Source organism: Ailuropoda melanoleuca, chromosome 4 (assembly GCF_002007445.2).
Source record: "Ailuropoda melanoleuca isolate Jingjing chromosome 4, ASM200744v2, whole genome shotgun sequence".
In the NCBI taxonomy this organism is placed as follows: domain Eukaryota; kingdom Metazoa; phylum Chordata; class Mammalia; order Carnivora; family Ursidae; genus Ailuropoda; species Ailuropoda melanoleuca.
This window is the reverse complement of record NC_048221.1, coordinates 119696410-119718011: the sequence shown is the minus strand read 5'-3', so window position 1 is coordinate 119718011 and position 21602 is coordinate 119696410. Positions and strand designations below refer to the sequence as shown.

The window sequence follows — 21602 nt, the reverse complement described above, 5'->3', positions numbered from 1 at the left end:
TCTTTATCAGCTCTTTACATTAACTTCCACGTCTCTAAATGATGCCTTACACTGAGATGTCCTGACATTTTCAGTTGTAGACTCTTATATTGTTTTCTTATTACAGAAAAGGGGGATTTCATTCCCACCTAATCCCCTTTCCCCAAAAACACATCACCTTCCTGTCCCCCATCCTCCCCATATAGTTATATTTGGATCTGATCAACAGTCAGTTTGATACCATCCTGTAAACATTACTGACAGCTGAACCACATAGTTACACTAGGATTACTTCTCTCTTTCTTGATAACGTTCCCCCCTCCCGGAGTTAACAATTATCTTGACTTTTTCATTTTCTTAGTTTTCTATGCAATTATTACTTAAGTCAACTTAAAGTTTTCCCCAGTGCAAGAAATCTCTCAATATGTTTGAACACTTTAGACTTTCTAGCAGCCTTATCTTTTCGAAGTAATTGTTCCTGGAGCCTTCTGGCCAACTCCAATTTCAACAGGCAGCCCATTAGACCCTCTGTTCAGCTGTTACCTTGGGATCTTCCTCTCACATTCATCCCAGATTCTCTTGGCCTCTCTCCATACTGAATCTCCCCTTCCTGGAACCCACATCTACCCCTTTCCTAGTCTTACACCCTCATTTTGTTGGAGTACATCCTTGAATAACTTCTTTTAAAAAAAGGAGTATATAGAGAGGAATATTTTTGAGATTGGCATGCCTCAAATGTCTGTCTTGTACTCTCATCCTTAATTAATGATTCATCCATATATAAGATTCTAGGTTGGAAATGGGTTTTCCAGTTTCTCTTAGCATTCTGAAGGCATTTGACTGGCAAATCCAATCAATGCCTTTCTAATTCTTGGAAACAGTTCTGTTTTTCTCCTTCCTGAAAGTTGTAAAATCTTCTTTACTTCCAGGTTTCTCAAAGTTCGCAGTGATGTAACTTAGTATGGGTCTATTTTCCTTCATTGTGCTGGTAACTGGATGGGCTCTTTTAATCTCAAAATCTATGCCCATCAGTGTGTGTGGGGGGATTTCCTGAGTCACTTCTTGACAGTTTCCTCCTCTCTCTTGTTTTCATTCTTTCTCTCTGAAACTTTGATTATTTGGATCTCCTGGACAAGTCCTTGAATTTTGTTGCATCTTCTCTCCTATTTTTCAAAATTTTTTTCTTTACTTGGGAAGATTTGCTCAAGTTTCTTCCAACCCTTCTACTTTCAGAGTTTTAATTCACTGGAGTTCATTTTTATTCTCTGACTGTTCCATTTTTATGGCATCCTATTCTTTCTTGAAGGTATAATAACTCATCTCTCTGATGAGACCAATGCCAGCTTTTATTTGTTTGTTTCATTTGGGGTTTGGTTTACTTCCCTGTGTATAGTCTCTCTTTCCCACAGGTTGCTTTTTGTGTCTTTGGTTATTTCAGTCTTAGTGATCCTAGATGCTTTTAGTATGTCTCAATTAATTCCATTTTTGCTTTCCCTTAGCACTCTATCAACTTGTACTTCTATTTCATTTTGTCTTTTATTATCTGTCTCCCCCACCACACTGCGAACTTCCTGAGGGCAGAAACAATGCCATATGTTCTTCTTTATGTTGCCACTCTAGGCACTCAATAAATGTTTGCTGGATTGAATTTAAAAGCTTCTAAGATCTTTGGGGACAAGCACTGTATCTTTTTCAACCTGATTTTTCCTACAACACCAAGAGGCATGTGTGGCAAATGGTGAGAATGCTAAATGTGTTTCTTTTTTTGAGACGTTTTCACACTAGATCTGAAGTGTGAAGTTTTCTAATTGAGCCAGTTAGCCCCTAGCAAAGAGGAGAGGCTCAGGGGGTGGGGATTCATGGGAACTTCTGTTTTCCCTGAAATATGACTTATTTTTACAAGAAGAGTCTATGCATCTATAGCCAATATGGTTATAAAATTAAGATTCTAAATAATTATAAAAAGTAGTATCACAAAGATAACTGTTTACTTTCAAAATTAACAAAAATACGTGTCTATGTAAGACTAATAGGAGGGGTGCCTGGGTGGCTCAGTTGGTTAAGCATCTGCCTTTGGCTCAGGTCATAGTCCCAGGGTCCTGGGATCGAGCCCCATGTCAGGCTCCCAGCTCAGCAGGGAGCCTGCTTCTCCCTCTCCCCCCTGCTACATGCTTTCTCTCTCTCTTTGTCTCTCTCTCTCTCAAATAAATAAATCAAGTCTTTAAAAAAAAACTCATAGGAGAATTTCAGAGTGGCATTATCCATAAAGGCTAAACACTGTAAATAACTCAAATGCTCATCAAGTGGTGAATGGAAAACAAAATATGGTCTATCCATGTGATGAAATATTATCAATAGAGAAGAATAAAGGACTAACTCACACTATAACATGGATGAACCTAAAAACATTAATCTGAGAAGAAAAGCCAGACACAAAAGATTACATAGCACATGCGTCTGTTCATAAGAATCAACTACAAGAGGAAAATCTGTAAAGACAGAAAGTAGACTGGTCGGTGTCTAGGCTTGGGGGTAGGGGTGGGGGTGAGAACAGGAGCGACTGCAAGAGGTCACTTTGGGGTGATGAAAATGTTTGAAAACTAGATCACGATAATGTTTGCATGATTCTTTAAATTTACTAAAAACCATTAAATTATATACTTGAAATGGGTGAATTTTATGGTGTGTAAATGATACTTCAATGAAACTGTTACTAAAAAAAAAAGAATTTCAATTCATTACTTAATATTCAAACATCACAGAAATATGTTATATAGGAAATAACAGTGAGTGCCCCCCTTTGTCCCACCCAATCACTGCTTAGTGTATGTTCTTTTGGAATTTTCCATGCATTTCATTATATCTATTATGCATTATATATATATGTATTAGATATATATATATTATACATCTGTATTTTATATATATATATATACATATATATATATGTAATAGAGGCGTATGTTAATTTTACATACACATACACGCAATGTCACCAGACTATGCATCAAGTTTTGTAACTAACTTGGCTTGCTTGGTAAAGTATCTTGAAAAAACAGGAAGGGTTTCCAATCAGAAAGTAATATGATTATCTTTGTGTTTTAGAGATGAGCCAAGGGTGGAGAACCCGCGGGTGGGGACCAATGGGGAGGCTACCATCATGGTAACAGGCAGGAACTGAGGAGGCCCGAGCCAGGGTGGCTGTGGGGCCGCCCTTGACTTCCCAGGCACCCCCCACCCCCGGGATGCAGCGGTGCCCATGCTTACGCCGAGATCGATGGTGTTCCCTGCATTGCTGTGGTACCCCCAGCCCCAGGATGCGGGGGTGCCCATGCTTACGCTCTGGGAGAGATCCATGGTGTTCCCTGCATTGCTGTAGTGTTCCACCTTCAGAGCCACCACCTTCCCATCCTTCATGAAGCCAACCTGATGAGGACAGGGATGTCTCAGCCGTGCCCTTCCTCTGCTAACCTGAGTCATCCCCTCCCACCTAAGCTACCTGGAGGAAGCAGAAAGAACAAGACATCACACCATGAAAACAAGGCCACCAGAGCTTAACAGGTGAAGCAGAGAGGAGCTAACATCTCTCCAGTGATGTTCCATGGCTCCTCAGCACCTTCTCCCCACACCCCTCCTTCCTCCTGCCTACTCCTGGCTTCTGGTTGTGTGAGAGGGAGTGAGGAGGCACAGAGGGGAGGTACAGGCAGAAAAACTGAGAAAGATATGGGAGACATCCCCTTCAGCATCTGGCCAGCAGACACCAAATTATAGCCCAACAAGCATGAATGTGCTTTCACATCCCTGGCCTTATGTAGCCATCAGAACAAACCTTTACAGGCCATTCCATAAGTGAGGAACTGGGGCTCAGAAGACCAAGTTACTTTCTTTGGGCCCACAAGAATTCGGGAATAAGGGAAATACAATCCCTTTGGGGGAGTTCAATCATGAAACAAAATCAGAAGAGGTCAAAGGGGAGATGTTCGAAGCCAGCTCAGGGAGAGAAGGGCTCCCAGACCGGGATCTGGCAGGTTATACTGGTGTTTAGAGGGACAGGATGCATGGTTATATCCACAGGGACCCAATAAAGGGACTGTCCCTCAGAGGAACTGGCAGTGACCAGCCATACGCCGTCTAATGGTGCAGGTACCCACCCTAACAACTTGGGCCTGTCCTGGCCCTGGGCAATTTTATTTCTCATTGTAAATTACTAAGCACTAAGCAGTCATTCTGATTTTCACACCAGGCAGTGAACACCTGGACATTAGTACATTCTGCAGGATGGATTTACCCCAGGGCTGCTGAAAAGTCACGCTTCTCAGCCTGAGTGGACAAAGACCAGATATGGACAAGGGCAATTCACAAAAGGCATAAACACCACGCTGGGACATCACTTGGGAGGTGGCCGGCCAGCATCACCCCTCTATGTTGCTGTTGGCCGATTTGAATTTTTCTTGTGGCTATTTCTTCTTTGAACTTCTACAGGTAGTCATGAAAAATGTTAAGAGTACATCCCAGAATCCCTCGATCTTCATCCCCAGCTTTTCCAATGAGATGGCACTGTCCCTCCCATCCCCGGCACAGCTGCCGACGTCTAGAACCTTATATTTGGCCAAGAAAGGATGTCTGCCACCAGTTATCAGCATGTCCTCATCACGATCCAGCATGCAGCGCACAGGGCGGCCAGTCCTGAGGGAAGCATCAGAGGGTTAGAACCCCGGGAGCCTGTGCAACAGCCCATTCCTATCAGTCCCAGGGATGAAAACAGCATGGGACACTTCTCTTTCCATCAGACCTGTGCTGGGCTGCCTCGCTGTCTAGCCATCTAGGCTCCATGCTGGACAAGGCGAGGAATAGAAGGATGTGAGGTGTGTCCTTGCCCCCAGGGCCCTCACAGCCAGATAGGGAGATAAGACACGGATCCACAGGTAGAACACAAAGCAACAGGTGGTATCCCCCTCAGCCCAATACCCAAGAGTTCTAAAAACAGAAGCTGCGAAAATTCAAAGCAAGGGGAGTCTGCTTCTAAAAGGCAGAAATCCAGAGAAAGACAATTATCATATGGTTTCACTCATTTATGGAGCATAAGAAGTAGGAAGATCAGTAGGAGAAGAAAGGGAAAAAGAAGGGGGGTAAACAGAAGGGGGAATGAAGCATGAGAGACTGTGGACTCTGGGAAACAAACTGAGGGCTTCAGACGGGAGGGGGGTGGGGGAATGGGATAGGCTGGTGATGGGTATTAAGGAGGGCACGTATTGCATGGTGCACTGGGTGTTATACGCAAGTAATGAATCATGGAACTTTACATCAAAAACTAGGGATGTACTGTATGGTGACTAACATAATATAGTAAAAAATTATTATTATAAAAAATTTTAATAAATAAATAAATAAATAAAAGGCAGAAATCCAGAAAGCCTTCCTGGCAGAGGCAGCCTTATTCTCCTTCCCAAGAGCTGGCAGGGAGGACTCACTTGTATGCAGCCAGGGCCACTGCCGTGGACACCACAGTGCTCCGGGTCTCCTTTCCTCCAAAGCCTCCCCCAATTCTCTTCACTCGGACCAAAATCCGGTTTGCTGGAACCCCCAGCATGTTTGCAACAAAGCTCTGTGGACAAAAAAAAAATTACTTGCGCTGAATGCATCATCTGGACTCACTTCAGTCCTGAGCTAGTGCCTGCTGACACCCATGAGCCTAATTGCTGCTGTGAATATGGAGACATGTCTTGATTCCAGGAGCCCCCCTTCCCCCATCTCCCCAGGCAGCCCTTGCGCTGGCAGTGCTGGGGTCCAGCACTCATTAGTCACCACAGGCTGAATTCAGACACTTGTTTTTAACCAGTGGGGTGAGCAGCTGGCCACAGCATACTTTCAGAGCTAAAGTTCTTTCCATCTAGCCAGGAACTGGTGAGTTGTGAGGGGAGGACCAGCCACCCAAAACGCTGACCACCACTGTTGCATTATCAGCAGCAGAGAAATGGGGAACGTTTGAGCTGCCACAAATCACGTAGTGGCCTCTGTGGCTATCACGAAGCCCAACACCCTTGTTTTACAGATGAGGAGACACATGTCGGATATGATTTGGCCAAGGCCACATATCACTGGAATGATAAAAGCCAACACTTACTAGCCCTATGCAGGTAGTAAACGTCAAATCAGTACCACAGCCTCCCAGGCCCATCTTACAGACGAGGAAAACCAAGGAAGGCCATGGAAGAGCTCAGTGACACCAGCTTGTTAGTTGACAGGGTCCGGCTCCAGACCCTCAAACCCCCTTGTGGACCAGCCCAGATCTCTCTTTTCCCATGTCCCATACTGCCACGCCTGGTCTGCCAGACACTCCCCAGTGTCCTCCCCGGGCCCCGGGGCTGACCCACAGGGTGCCTACCTGGGTCTTCATGGTGTTCTGTGTAGACACAAAGAGCTCCATCTCCCCCTGCTCTCCTTTTGGGACAGCGATGGTGCAGTGAGTCTCCAGGTAGAAGTGATCTTGGCCACCAATGTGCACCTCGCCTGGAGGAGAAACAAGATCCCCACAGTGATCCAGAGTTTGCTTAACAAGAGTGAACTCGCCCTGGGCCCTGGGCAGGAACCAACCGCTCACAGGTAAGCTCACAGGTAAGCTCCAGGTTCCCAGCAGGGGTGGAAAGGGTCTCAAAGCCTTAGGCATCTGGGAGCCAAATCCCCCACCCCAACAAAGAAACCAGAATGATACCAAAATGCATCAGGCATGAAGCTTTCTTTCACTGCAGCCAGTGAAAACTAAAGACTTTTGAACTATTATTGTAAAATGTTGGAAAAGGTAAAGAAGGAAATTAACAGATGTGACTGAAAAGCTGAAAATGAGAGCATCTTCTGAAACTGAAGGTATCCGGCCAGCTGGAGAGCTGGCTCCACAGTGACTTAGCAGTGCGCGAGGGACTGTGTAGGCGACAATTCCAAAAGGGGTCTGGTCAGCAGCCCGGCGCCACGTGGGAGCTCTGGTCCTAACTCCACAGCGTGGGGGTGGGTGAGGAGGGGAGCAGGGGGAGCGCCCTGGCTGCAGATGGGTGAGGACGGTCTGCAAGCCCATGGTGGGGCATGGCCAGGATCTGTGGCCTCTACCTTCCCTAGACAGTCTTCCAAATTCGACACACTACCAGCTCCCGAGAATCACTTAGGTCTAACCTAGCCTAGAGACAGGAGGGCAGAGATGAAGCTGACAGAGGGTCTTTCCCTGCCAACTATCTACTATTTTGTTACATACATCAGGAGGACTCTTCTGGTAAAAATTCACTCCCCTGCTCCAGGACTCAAGGTCCAGCCCTTGAATTTAATTTGTAAACCAGGGCCCGCCCATATTGTCATTACACAGGGACCCCATGGTGCCAGCTATACCTGAAACAACATTGTCTGCTTCTGAAAATCCCTGCGTGAGGTCTCCTTTCCCTATCTTCAGCTCAGACCCATGATAGGAGTTGTTTTTTATAGCATCCTGAGGACAAGAAAGAAGCTTCAGTGACTGGACTTTCAGAGGAGAGGTAAGTCATTTTTGACCCGGGGAAGAGAAGCTGCTGGAACTCCTTCTCTCTTCTCACACAGACATCTCTACAAATGTCTTACACAGACTTAAAGTAAGCTAGCTTGTGGCCCGGGGAGTCTCATTCCTCCGTTTCCTCAGAGAAACGGGGGCAGGGAGGCAACCTTGGATCATGGGCCAGACCATTAAAGAACATCACGTGCTCCTCACAGAGCAAATTATTTTGGATTGTTCAAAAGGCAAAGGAAGACTTTGCCCCCACAGTTTGTCCACAGGTGGACAACCTTGGATCTTGAGGAAAAGGTAGCGTCCCTCAGGGAACCAATGGGAGTTGGCACTGGGAAGGAGGAACCTAGTTTGACCCCTAGTGGACTGAGTTTGGGACCATGATGGGGAAGGTTTCAGAAGACCATGCAATCCTGGGGCAGGAAACAATGTAAAAACCTGTCGAGTCAAATCCCCACTGCTGCTGGAATCCTCCCTAAAGAATCCCAATAAAGGTGCCTCTAGGGACAGGGAGCTCCCCCCTTTCTATGCAGCACTTTCTCCGTTACCTCGATTGTGATAATGGCTGGAAGTTCTTCATAGGTGATTTTCACCCCTTGAGCGGCTCTCTGTGCGTGTTCTGGGGTGTCGGTGACCACAGCGCCAATGATGTGCCCAACACAAGTCACCTGGGAACAGAGCCAGTCCGTTAAAGAACGTCACATGCTTCTCATGAAGCAAATGATTTTGGATTGTTCAAAGCGCAAAGGAAGTCTTTGCCACCAAGGTTTCCTTAAGGTACATTTCAGGAATGCCCTGGGGCCTTTTCATGTGTTTGCCCTGCTATTTGGGATTATGTGCTTCTTCATAAGTGTTTAGAATCAGTGGAACTGGAACTGGACTGGGAGATCACTAGTATCAGGAAGGCAAACTCACTTCATCTCAAAGACCAATTCTGATGATTTACTACTGGCAGCTTGTCGAGAAGTTGCCCAGGATTGAATGTGGCAATTGATTAGTCATGTCTGCCGTGAGCAGCAGAAGGGGAGGTGTGGCAGCATGAAGTCTCTCTGTTGACTCAGTTCCCCTCCAACACCCTTGTTCTTCAGGTAAAGAGCTGCAGACCCAGAAGGCAAGATCACAATCGTGCTAGACCACGACTAAATCTTAGTGCCAATTTCCAGTTTCATTTTCTGCCGCCACCCCACTCCCTCTTATCTTGTTTCCAGATTTACACCAAAAGCTTCTCAAAGGCAGCAATCATGTCCTATACTTCATCTAGATGCCCACAAGCAGTAGATCCCAAATGCTGGTTCTTAGACTGGATGACCCATAAACCAGTTTTTTGTTAGATTTATTGAATAAGGATTGTCATTTTCTCATTACTTAATGTTTCAGTCCCTCACAGGTAATTTTCTTTCAACATACCCCAAAACATAGACCAAAAAAAAAAAATTGTTCAATTCATTACTTTGGAATATGAGGTTTCTGACACTAGAAACCCATATGGTCTCTGATCGTTATCTCTTGAGGACCCAGTTAAGTTGACGACTTAATTGGTTAGTGCTATGGTGGTTAAACCTGGCCGATTCTCACTACCCATAATGCTAGCAGTGGTCTTAGAGGCTCTTGAAGTTTGTAAAAGTAATTTGTTCTTCTGTCATATGGAATCCTTGGGTCTCATGATTGTAGTTTTTGATTGCTCTCCTTCACTTGTAAATTAATAATAAAGTGAACTTGCCTTTCAGTAAGACCTATTCATCTCCAATTTGCATTTGATCTGTATTGGAATTGTAAAGTGACCGTCTGAGAACTATCCTAGAAGTACACAGATTTTTGTAGCTGCCATCTTGAATGTTTGGGAAGTGTGTGTGTGTGTGTGTGTGTGTGTGAGAACTCTGTACATCAACAGATTATATAAGTTCATCAATAGACAAACTTTCGTATAAGTGAATTTATCAATACACATAATGTGATTTCTATTCTGGTTAGTTTGCCATATTTTCATTTTCCTCAATAAAGGAGCTTAACATTATACCCTTAAGAACATAACTGGTAGTTCAAAAACAATCACCAGTCTTGTTTAAATGCCACTTTGTCTGGGACTCATCCTACTACGTGCAATTAGCAACCATCAGTTAAATAAACACATAAACAGTAAGTGAAAGTTTAAAGTGCCACCAGACAGAATCCGTCCCTTTACTGATTGTCCTGCACCCTGGCCAATCAGATGATGGCCACAGTATGTGCAAATATGGAATCTTTTCAAAATTAGGGATTTGGAGGCATGAGCATAAATAAAAACTCAATCGTTCATTCCACTAACTTCAGATCTAAAAAAATCCAAGACCTACCTCATCTTTTGCAAAGACTGTTTCATCATTAAGAATTCCCGTTTTATTACTCCCAGGAACATCCTCAGCAGAGATAAAGCAAACGAACCCTGGCACCTTCTGAGCTTCTGAAATATCTATGGACCTGAAAGAATGAGCGCAGTGAGGGTCCCAGGCAGGAAACCAGAGCAGAAGACCCTCCACCGCACTGGATACCTCTGTCCTCACACTGATCGTGGTCAGCGTGGTCTGTCTGCACTCAAGACAAGGACAAAGGCAAATGAATCTCTCCTATAGCAGGTAACCGTATCATCTTAAACTTCTTTATTTTTTCGGAGAGCTGGAGGAGTTTACTCATCTGTTAGGTTTTATCTGTGTCCACGTTATCATTCCCGGGGCCTGTCTCTAGGTGGCTGGGAGCAGCAGAGGAAGAACCCATGATGAGGAGACTGGATCGCTAATCCCTGCAGGGGCAGGGCCCATGGAGGGTTTCTCTGTTCGGCAGGCTACGTGTCTAATGCCCACCCGCAAATCACGCGCAGCCTCTGCCCCGAACATCCAGAAGCTACACAGCCCAGCAGCCAGTGCTGCCTGGCTTCGAACCTGGCTTTGTTGCTGACTCTGGCTTTGCCAGCTCTGAGACCTGGGGCAAGTAACTGACCGTGTTCATGCCCGTCTCCTCATCTGGAACATGGGGGTAACAGTACATGCCCATAGGGTTGCTGAGAGGAGTAAATGTGCCAATACATGGGAAATGCTTTAAACCAGGGTACAGCAAATATTAAGTGCCATACGAGCATTGAGTATTATTTTAGAGTGGCTGTTCTTGTCATTTGGGCTCTCCATGTTCAACAAACAGGTACAAGAGACTATTCCCTGCTAGGTCCTTCATGGACTCTATCACTGATCCTCATGAAAACATCCTATTATGAATGGGGAAACTGAGAGCTTAAGCATGCAGGCCAAGGTCTTGGCGGCAAAGCACTGGAGCAGGAACACAATCTCCGAGGCCATGTTCTTCCCCTTAGTATTCCCCCGAGTATAGTTCCTACACTCACGTGATCTTGGCATGGGCCTTGGTGCTGGTGACCAGCCGGAGGGACAGCTCATTCTCATAGCGAGGGATGTCGTCACAGTACACAGCTTCCCCAGAAGCCTGCATGGCCGAGGCCAGGTGGGGCAGGGGCCGGCCCACCATGTCCTCCTCAGACTGACCCTCAGGCACCTCCTGGAACAACATGGTCACCAGTCAAGCTGAGCCACAGAGGACACTGTTTCCCTACGGGCCCAGGGAAAATGCAGAGAGCCTCAGGCCAAAGCAAACCTGAGGAGTGAGGATGAAGGAAACAGGAGGGGCAGAGGAAGAGACAGGCAGATAAGAACCATTGGGAAGTGAGCTCATAGTATCACTCTACACCGGAAGAAAAAATAAATAACTAAAGAGGAACCTCGATGTCCATTCATTGGGGGTGGAGTCAAGAGACTCTTCTCTATGCATCCAGTGGAATAGTGTGCAACTGTTACGACATACTTTCGAAGAATTTTAATGAGAAGGAAAGAATGCTCATGTGAAGTGTAGAAACAGGGCATAAAACATGTGTGTATGATCATTTGAATTCTGTAAAAAAAAATATACATGTTATAAATGTAGTATGCATAGGAAAAATAGAAAGAAGTAAACAAAAATATAATGATTTTCTCTTGGAGGTAGGATCTTGGGTGATTTTTGTTTTCTTCTTTGTATCTTTTTGTACTTTCCAAAATGTTCTAAAACGTATTTATAATAAAATTCTGTTTTATGTGTTTTTCAAAGTAATAATAATGTCTAGTGTTTTATTGAATGCTTACTATCTGCCAGGAGCTATCTAAGCTATTTACTTGTACTAACATATTTAATTCTCAGAGCCATCCTATGAGACAGAGGCCATCATAATGCACACTTGCAGGTGGGCATAATTAACTTGACCAAAACATAGAGAGGAAGTGACCTACTCAAGGTTACAGTTATGACATGGCAGAATTTGGATTCAAATCCTGGCCATCAGGCCCCAGAGTTCACACTTTGGACCACCATATTCTAGTGCAGGGGTCCACAAATCATGGCCTGTGGGTAAAATCTGGCCCACTGGCTGCTTTTATAAATAAAGCTTTATTGGTACACACACATTCATTTATGTATTGCCTCTGGCTGTTTTTATGCTACAATGACAAAGTTGAGGAATTGCAACAGAGACCATATGGCCCACAAAATCCAAAATGTTTACAGGAAAAGCTGATCCTTTACCTAGTGCTTCTCAGAAAGTTGCTGTTGATAGAAAGTTGTTGTTTTGTTTTATTTACATGGTCAGGAGAACTCCTGGCTTTGCACATCAGCCCCACGGAGGTATCAGAAAAGACAAATTGGGGAAAAAAATTTTCTTTTCTTTAAAGAGCAGATGAAGATGAGAGTAATCCCAAGAGAAAAATATAAGTAAGGAAGGGGGAAAATAGCTTTGTCGACATTAATATGATGCCCATTTTCTTCACTGGATATTTACGCAAAGCAGTAAGGAGTTTGAGCGCCCATATCCAACTCGAGTCGGTCATTCACCAAAGGTTAGCATCATCCGATATGCCCCTCAAGGGCCCGTGATATTAGCCATACGTCATGTATACTCACTTGGAAGAGCTGGACATTGGCTGGAGGGTCTTTCTGAAAGAGTAAGGTGGCACTGGCATCGGAGGGGTCCAGCTTCGCACAATTCTGTGGAGGCAAGATAACTGTGGTGATCATGACTATTCCTATCATTGATCCCACCCTTGGTTGTCCCCAAGGGGTAAAAGTTACAACTGTTCCCCTCAACTCCTCACTTCACATTCCTTCTAGTTCTGGCTGGATCTATCTCAACATCAGCATAGGGTTGGAGAGTTCAGTATTTAATAACGGCCTCAGGTCCTCTCCCACCTCTGCGGCCTGCACGGTGAATGGTTTGTACTTCCTCCAACACACCAAATGGTCTCCCTCCCTCCTGCATTTATCCATGCTGCTCTTTCTCCCCAGCCTTGCTGGAAAAGGCTTCTTCCTCCTTGTTTCTGTGGGAAATATTTAATGATATGGGAAATGTGCACAATATACTCTCAACAGAATCAAGGGGGGCATAAAACTTTATATGTAGCATGACCCCAGATCTGTTTAGAAAATGATCTGTTCCAGATCAAAAGCTGGGAAGATGGCAGGTCTATAGATAGATGGATGGAAGGAGAGAGAGAGAGAGGAAATTGGGTGACAGACAGATGGACAGATAAATGTAGGAAAAAGATCAGAGAAAGAAGCAAAAATAGTAGCACTGGTTTTCTATAGGATCTGAGAGAAGAGCAATTTTAATTTTTTTAAAAGTTAATATAAAATTTTTTAATTGGAAAAATATTTAATATTTTTATTTTCAATTTTAATTTTTAACACATTTCTGCGTTCTTAAAGTTTTCCACAATAAGTTTATTGCTTTTATAATCAGAAGAAAATAAGTACTACGAATGTTTTTCAAAGAGGGATTTCAGTCAGCTGTCTCCACATCTGTGGAGCCTTCTCTCCTTTGCGCTCCCCAAACCATCTTCTCAGTTGTCAGTCTAGGCTGGCCTTTATTGACCAGCTCTCTCCCACGCGAGGCTGCCCCTTAGCGCCTAGTGTAATGTTATGCATAAAAGGTACAAAATAAACACCTGGTGAACCCACATGGGGAGATGGGCTCCCGCTCAGCTGCAACCCCTCCAGAACACACACCCTCGCAGTGACCACAGGCCCCTGGCTGTAGCAGCCCCACCTCACATTCCCATTCCACAGTCTACCTTCTCATCTCACTCCACATTCTCGTTCTAACTACAAAACCACAGTTGTATCAGCTCTCCTCTGGAAGAACCATCTGGTTTACCATTCCCCTTTTGCAGATTTTCTAGTCGAGGGTTCAAGAGAGTTGTGACCTATTCAAGTTCTCAGGTGAGGTAATGACTCAGCCAGGACCAGAACAGAACCCATGTCACTGATGCCCAGTCCAGTGCTCTGCCCCTCAGCCACCCCGCTGGCTCCCATTTCCATGTGGCTCCCTGGGCCATGTGTCCTTGGTCCTTTCTCCTCTGCCCGTAGACACGAGAAGGGAGAAGTAAATTTACCACCTGGTCCACAGTACTCCCTCACTCCAACTGCCTTCTTAAATGCCCAAACAAGAGTCCTGCAGAGAGTCTGTATTTTGCTCTCACCCCCACACTCACGTTTTCCACGTTCCCTTTGCCCAGTTTCTGAAGCACTGTCAGGTAGAACTTGAAGAAGAAGCTGAGGGTGAGGGTCCGCCGGAAATCCACCATGCCACCAGGGGCGTCAGGAGACAGGTGCAGCTCCTCTGCCAGGCCTGCACACACAGCCTGCAGCAGCTCCTCGTTCCAGGAACTGCCAGAGAACAGATGGTGGGAGAGCACTCCTATCTGGCCTCGGAATCATTTGCGTGGGGTGGTATGTGCAGGGTGACAGTCATAGGAACTTTGGCTCCAAATTTGTCTCAGATACTTATAGTTTTGCAACTTTGGGCAAGTTACCTGCCTGAGCCTCAGTGTCCTCATCTTTAAAAAGAGACACAATAAGAAAAAGACCACAAAAATAATAATAAAATCTATTTGAGTCCTTATCGTACACACTAGGCAATGTCCTACGTGCCTTATATAAAACATCACTTTTCATTTCAATTTAAAAGTGTACCAGGGACAATTTGTATACTCATTTTACCAGTGAGAAAACTGAGGCACGAGAAGTTTAAGTCATTTGACTTATACAACCCAGCCGGTAAGGGTCAGAGCCAGGAATTGGAACCAAGGAGCCAAACTCCGAAGGTAAGCTTTATTTATCCATATGGTCATCGTACGGGTCACACGTACAGAGGGCAGTGCCGGTGACGTGCGTGCGACAACGGCTGCCCTATCCTAGCCGAAGTGATAGTAGTAGGCACGGCAGTTGTGCAAGGGTAGTAATGGCGGTAGTAGCAACAGCAATAGCAGTACAAGTGATGCTAGCAGTGGCAGACACAGTCGTGGTAGTAGCGGAAGCGACGGTAAGAGTAGTAGCAAAGGCGGAAGTAATGGCAGCAGGAGTAGCACAGGGAGCAGTAACAATAGCAGCAGCACCAGTAACACAGCAGCAGCAGCGATGCTACTATCGGTTGTAGTAATAGTAACGGTTGCAACCATAGTAGTAGTAATAGCATTAACGGTAGCAGCCGCGGTCATGCTATTAGTAGTAATATCAGGAGTAGCAGCAGTCCTAGAGCAGTAGTAATAATAATATTAGCGGTCCAAGAGACCACAGTAATAGTACCAACAGTAACAGTGGTGGTTAGCCACGTAGTAATACTAGTCAGAGCAGTGATGGTAGTAGGAAGGGCTGCAGTGAGAGCAGTAGGACTGGCAGTAAGAGCAGGAGCAGTAACGATAGGAGTAGCACTAGCTGTAGTAATTGGAGTAGAGCGGCAGCAGGACCAGCAAGAGAAACCATAGTTGTGGCTGTAGTAGGAGCAGTAAGAGCAGTAGTAACAGCAGCGGCGGTAGTAGCGATGGTACTACTGAGCCCAGCAACAGCGAGGCCCTTAGCAACCCCGCTACTAGGTGCAGCAGCAATCGGAGCAGTGGTGGTAGCCATGGTAACGGCAGTAGGCGTGGCAGTAGTAGCAGCAATAGCAGGACTACTAGCAGTTGCAATAGCAGGACTACTAGCAGTCGTAGCGGCAGCGGTGGTTTTATTTTGCTGGTGGCTCTTACTTTGCCGTCTGCTTCTGTGTGGTCTTGAGGGCAGAGATAGTTCTGTCAGCCATTCCACCGTAGCAAAGGGCCAGCTCCTTCACCTGTGAGGTTCCTGGCTCGAACAGGACTCTCATGCCGCACGTCACCTTGGCTATGTCATCTTCTCTCCGAGAGGCCTGCTTGAATGCTGAGAAATACTCACCCTACAAAAGAACAGAAGGGTTCTTGCTTCCCACCTTGTTTGGCGAGGACCGCAGAGGGTGAAGCTGGAGCATGGGGACACAAGGCGGGCTGAGGGGACGACACCATCGCAAAGCCGCAAAGGGCTGGTGGGAGGAAGCAAAGGTCCAGGCAGAACCGACTATCACATTCTCAGGAGAAGTTCCAGGTACATTCCCAAAAGCTGGGAAGGGTTGGGATTTCTCCCCAATAGTCAGGAAAATTGTAGGTCAAGGATGGAGGAGAACAGGGTGCTCTCAACCAACAGCTGGGAAGAGGAAAGACGTTTTCACAGAGGGTCCTCAGAGATCCCTAGTCCCTCCTCTTCCCATCCTGATGTCCAGCATCTGAGCCCACCCAGGCTCTTAGGGGTGGGCCGGAACCTCTGCTGGCCTGACCAGCTCTCAGGCAGGTACCGTGAGATGCCAGCGGGTGTTTGAAGCACACCTTCCGCTGGCCGTCCATGCCCACGCTCTCTCAAACCTGTGCCTCCACTGGTCTATTGGTTACGGTTAGAAACCTTGCTTCCCGAAAGAATGAGTCACATGAGGAAACAATAGCCACCTTTGTGCTTTGAACATCCGTTTCCCCCTGGGTTCAAGCCAGGCGCTCTCTTTCAGGATAGGAGGGAAGTGTGAGTTACTTTCCAGGTAAGACCCATCTGATACCAAGCCCTTTCTCGGCCAAGTTCTCTCGAGGTCTGAACTCACCACAAATACTGATTAACATCAAAGGTAGAAGTTTAAGGGAAGGCTTATTGCAGAAAGCACAATGAGGCCCAGTGTGGAGGTCCAAAATGGCCATAGGCTTCTGTTCTAAGAAGCCATAGGGATTCCTCCTAACCATAAAGCTAGTCCAGATTCCTGATGTCAAACATGGCCCTGGGACAGTGAGCCCAGAGTGTGAGCTTTGTTCTGGAACAGAGGTTCCAGCTGCTCACTTCCAGGACCATGCCAGTCCACGGGGACATTTCCGCTGGGGTGCCACGAAATGTCAGTGGCCAATTAGCAGTTCTTCGTTCTTGAGAAATCCTTCCTAATTCTGGGTATGAAAATCTCCTTTCTTTTAGGAAATGTTTTTTTGTCAATGTCCCTACCTGGCAAAATACAAACAGGACAGTGCTATGCCTGTCTCCTCCTTCTTCCCCAACTCATAATTAAACAAAATAAAAATGTACTGATCCATAAAATACAAAAATTTTGGGAATCACTTCTCCAAATGGTCTATAAGGACAAGCTGGGAAATCATGAAGAAACTACCTCAGGGACGAAATGGCTCTAATTTCACTAGCATTCTCATTATGGAGGCCAAAATTAGCCGGGGCAAACATGCTTTGTAACACTCGCTTGAGCACAAGCTGGGGTGAGACCCAGAACACTCGCCTTTACGTCTGGGTTCCCGGCCCCTGCACAGATCACTTTGCCCGTTACGGAATGTGTGGCTCCTGAGGGAGGAGAAAACCACACCAGGTAAAGACAACACAGCCCCCAAGGAACAAGAGCGAGGTAGCCAGAGATGCCCAGACCTGCCGGAACAGGGCAAAGAAACTGCCCGTGAAACAGAAAACCAATCGGGCCAAGCCAGAGCAAGGCCAGTCAATAAACACCTCATCAGCGTGTGAGGGCCTGACTCACAGGCAGCTTCTCGGTTCAGCATGCAACCCGTCTCCTCTGACCTCCACAGCTGGATGTGTTTTTGAAACCGTGTTGCTAGCTATCAGCTGCAGATCCCCGCTGGCTCCCAGACATCTGCCACCTTACGAGTTCTTGATTTCAAGAACTTGGATAACGCTGTGCCCATTTTACAGAAGAGGAAATTAAGGCTCAGAAAGAGGACCCAATTTGCTCCAGATCACCTGTCTAGCTGTCAGTTTCTCGGTCCATGCCACGCCCTCTGCCCCCTACCCTGAAACTCCTCATTGTCCAGAGAGAAATCGGGTCAGTCAAAGGCAACGTTCAGAGACAATGTTAAAGTTGAGAGACGCTAAGGTCAGTCCCCAAAGTCGACTCTCGTGTGGAGTCTAGCCGGGGTAAGAGTGATCCGGGATACCCCCGAGCACCTCACCTCCCTGCTGTAGGGGATCTCGATGGAAAGCAGGACCTCCTCCGGAGCTAGCAGGGTCTTTCTGTAGCCAGGGAAGAAGGTGTGGTCCATCTGAACTGTTCTCCTGGTGCCTGTACAGGGGTCAGACGCAAGTAGCCAGTGTGAGAAAGCAGAGAACAATCCACCAGGGAATTCCCCCTCCTGGTCTCTGGTGCCCACGGTCAGAGGGCGTTGCAGGCACAGCTGGGGCCAAGGTCTTCTGTCTGAAATCCTAACTCAAGGATGTGCTGGTGCATGTTTAGTGGGTGATTGTGTGGGGGCAGGGGAGCCCTGCTTTGTAGGACTTGCTGGTGTCTACAGTATCAATACTCCCGCTACTAATTTCAAGCTACCAGGATGACACCAGCGAACATGACGTTGGAAGGAGGGTAGCCAAGGGTTCACACAGCAGGGCTGCTAGCCTCTGAAAACCTGTTTACAAGGCTGGCCAGGGGCTGTCCTCTGCCAACTTGGATTTCAGCAGAGTTCCCACCATTCCCTGGTGAGAATGACTCACTCTGAACTGTTCACACAAACAGCATGGCTTATGCTGAACAGCTGCCTTCCTTCTGGGTGTCTGGGCTTTGGGTGCGTGCTGGACAGAGCTCCGTGACCATCCCCGATAGGAGCCCTAGGGACTCCGTCTCCAAAGAGCTTCCCTGGCAGACAGTACTTCCCATGCATTATCATGATGCGACTTGTGGCTAAGGGAATGAAGTGTGTCCCTGTGACTCCACTGGGAGAAGGCTCCGGAAGTCTGTGCCTGGTTTCCTCCAGACCGTGCCCCATGTCCTTCTTCACTTTGCTGACTTTGCTTTGTACCCTCCCACTTACAAGTCATAGCCGTGGGTCCTCCCTGACTTCCTGTGAGTCATCAAACCTGGGGGTGGTCTCGGGGACCCTCACACAGGGAGGATGCCCAGCAGCACACTGTTCTATAGCATTTCCACTCCACAGATAGAACAGATAGGAAGAACCGGAAGAGCATGGGCAGTAGTAAAATAGACTCAAATAATTAGGAAGTGATGAATTTTGAGTATTCACAACCTTTCTTTTCAACATAATTTATTCTATTGTAAGTTTATATAACTCAACTTTTAATAGTGGCCATGTTTAACAAGCACTCTAAGACGTCCTAAAACTCCCTAAAACTCCAGCAGCGAGACTGGGCACCCCAGCTCTAGCTCTCCACTAGGTAAAGACCTGCATGGTAGACGCTGCCGTGACTTCTTCATAAAGAAATGGTCCGGCTCTCCTGGCCCCCAACCGGGGTCCATGTCCCCTGCAGTTTCCAGGGATCCAAACCTTAGAACAGCTGGGTCATTGAACTTTGGGCTCTGTCTCTCCAGAAAGTGACCTATCTTGTGGGACTTCTCCCCCATGTGGCCCTCTGTCCCGACTTTGGCATGATGTAGCTCTCACCTGTGGACACGATGGTCAGCTTGGCCCCGCTGGCCATGAACACAGGGTTGAGGTCAGAGATGGGGCTGGCGGTGATGATGTTCCCTCCAAGGGACTAGAATGAGCAGAGAGCGTGTGAGAGCCCACCACCCCCCCAGGAAAACCTTGCTCTCACAGCTGGCTCCCAACCATGGGCACATGAGTGAGAGCTGCTGAAGGCACGAGACCAGCATCACTCAGGCACACAGAACAATGTGCAAAACTTGGGATCTGAACACTTGGGATTGGGTCTCCACTCTGAAATTTACCAGTCAGTAATCTGGGTCAGCTCCTTTAAATTTGCTCGATTTCACCCAAACTTTTTCTGAAAGAGCTGAGGTGGTTTATTACACAATGAAAGCAAATATTTCCTGGAGGTAAGTCCAGCCGAGCTTGGGAACTCAGCAGAGATTTCTGAGTTACTGCCTCCTTATCCACAATCAGAGATGGCAGGTGCTTGGGGTAGGGGAAGGGAATGGGAGTGGGCTGTTAGCTTTTGGGTTTTGTTCTAATTGAAAACAACAACAACAAAACAGAATGGAAGGGGTGGCTTTCTGCCCAGCACCATTAGGTGTCATGAGCCTCCAATGGCCCCGGGTGTGTGAACACATTAGCAAATGGGAAATTGGGACTAGTCTGAAGTTTGGTTGTGAACAGTCAATGGCTGGACCTCCCCTTCCTCTTGGGGTGGGGGGTGCGGTCTACCTCTGGTTCTCCCCCAACTCTGAAAGGCAGTCCCCCTCCCAATGTGGCTTCTCCCTAACTTATCTCTTATCCACTTGCTGACAGCCTCGCCGAGTCCTGAACAGGGTGGGCACGCCAACCTCAGGGGTAAAGACTGAGTCACAAGCGCGTGCTTCCCAGAGTGACCCACAGGCCACCTTCACCAGAAGCACCTTCGGGGCTCCATCCCAGCCCTACTGAGTCAGAATCTCTGAGAGCGGGGCCCAGGAATACACGTTTTTAACAAGCACCCCAGGAAGTTCTAAGCACTAAAGTTTGAGGCCTGCTGGGTCTTCAGACTAATCCCCTCCGCCCCTGGCCTTGTGACAAAAGCCTCTTGCCCTGAGCCTTGAGAGCCCCTAAACAGGGACTCACCGCCACGGACTTGACCTGTATCCCAGCAAACCAGCGCAGCTGCTCCAGGACACCTTTGAACACCTCTGTTTTGTAGGCAGGAAGCTTGTCAACTGCTTCATGCAGTGTCTTTTCCACAGAGCTCAAGGGGCAAGCGGCTCCAAAGGAGATACCTGGAAACACAGCTCAGAATAACAGCGAATCCCTTCACAGCTCAGAAAACACTTTCATACACAGCTCCTAGGACACTTTATTGGTCCCTGAGTGAGGAGGCTGAACCAGATCTCACATCCGTATATGGATGAGGAAATTAAGGCCCAGAGAAGTTAAGTGACTTGCCCAATGCCACACAGCTAGTGTAAGAGCCAGGATTCAACCACAGGTCTCTTGATCCAACAACCAGAATGCACTGCTCTCTAAACCAGTGGTTCTTAACTCAATAAAATCAGATCTCTGAGGGTGAAGTCCTGGCTTTTCTTTTTTTTAAAGCCCCCAAGACCTCCCTGCACTGACCCCCTGCCCCATGAGTGATTCTAATGTGTAGGCAGGATTGAGAATGACCTTTGCCCCCTGCCACCCTACCATGGATGCTCAGTGGATGAAGGCCATGGGGGGCCCCTTTTCCCCATGCAGGGAGGCTTTCCTGGCACCCACCATCCCACGTGAGCCATCCCCGGCACCCCAGCCCCTCCCTCCTGGGGCTCCAGGCACACCTCCCCTTACCCTCCGGTCCGTGCTCCACCGCGTTCAGCTCAGGGATCCAGGCCGGGCAGACGATCATAGGAAACAGTTTATTCTTGAACTTCATCTCAATGCCTTGAGAGAAACAAGAAACCTGAAGTTAGAGGCTCTCACGAGAGCAGGCCTCGGCTCTTTTCCCGCCACTCACCCAGGATCCATGATATCCTCGCTACTGCATCACAGCCTGGGGGGGGGGGTCTCAGGACTAGCAGGCACAGGGGACAAGATTTGGGGGCTCCGTGTGGTTTCCACGCTATCAGCCTGAACACCGTGTCTTTCTCTCCCTCCCAAGAAAAAACCCTATCAGAATTCATGAGATGAACTTTTTTTTGGCCTTTTGACTTTTTTTATTACTCAAAAAAGCTTCATTTTTTTTCACTTAGCTTTCTGATTCTGTGCTTGTGCCTTCAACACCTTCCCAACAATTTCTGCTCTTGAATAAGGAAAACACATTTGATCCTGTCACGAAC

The 21602-nt window shown here is 47.1% G+C and overlaps 1 protein-coding gene across 2 annotated transcripts in view; it reads right to left on the bottom strand.

Annotated features, from left to right (window-relative positions):
• XDH (xanthine dehydrogenase) overlaps positions 1-21602 on the bottom strand; it is a 59430-nt gene that overhangs the window by 15184 nt on the left and 22644 nt on the right. The window contains exons 10-24 of one of the 2 annotated variants that reach the window (XM_019807760.2): positions 21115-21207; positions 20413-20564; positions 19297-19390; positions 17857-17966; positions 15592-15776; positions 14047-14233; positions 12473-12556; positions 10872-11041; positions 9835-9958; positions 8050-8169; positions 7354-7450; positions 6365-6489; positions 5451-5584; positions 4578-4665; positions 3319-3405 (exon numbers count right to left, since the gene is read on the bottom strand). In XM_019807760.2, coding sequence (XP_019663319.2) covers positions 3319-3405; positions 4578-4665; positions 5451-5584; positions 6365-6489; positions 7354-7450; positions 8050-8169; positions 9835-9958; positions 10872-11041; positions 12473-12556; positions 14047-14233; positions 15592-15776; positions 17857-17966; positions 19297-19390; positions 20413-20564; positions 21115-21207 — 1850 coding nt within the window. The remainder of the gene's footprint in view (positions 1-3318; positions 3406-4577; positions 4666-5450; positions 5585-6364; positions 6490-7353; positions 7451-8049; positions 8170-9834; positions 9959-10871; positions 11042-12472; positions 12557-14046; positions 14234-15591; positions 15777-17856; positions 17967-19296; positions 19391-20412; positions 20565-21114; positions 21208-21602) is intronic. The other variant, XM_002927017.4, reaches the window with a different exon arrangement.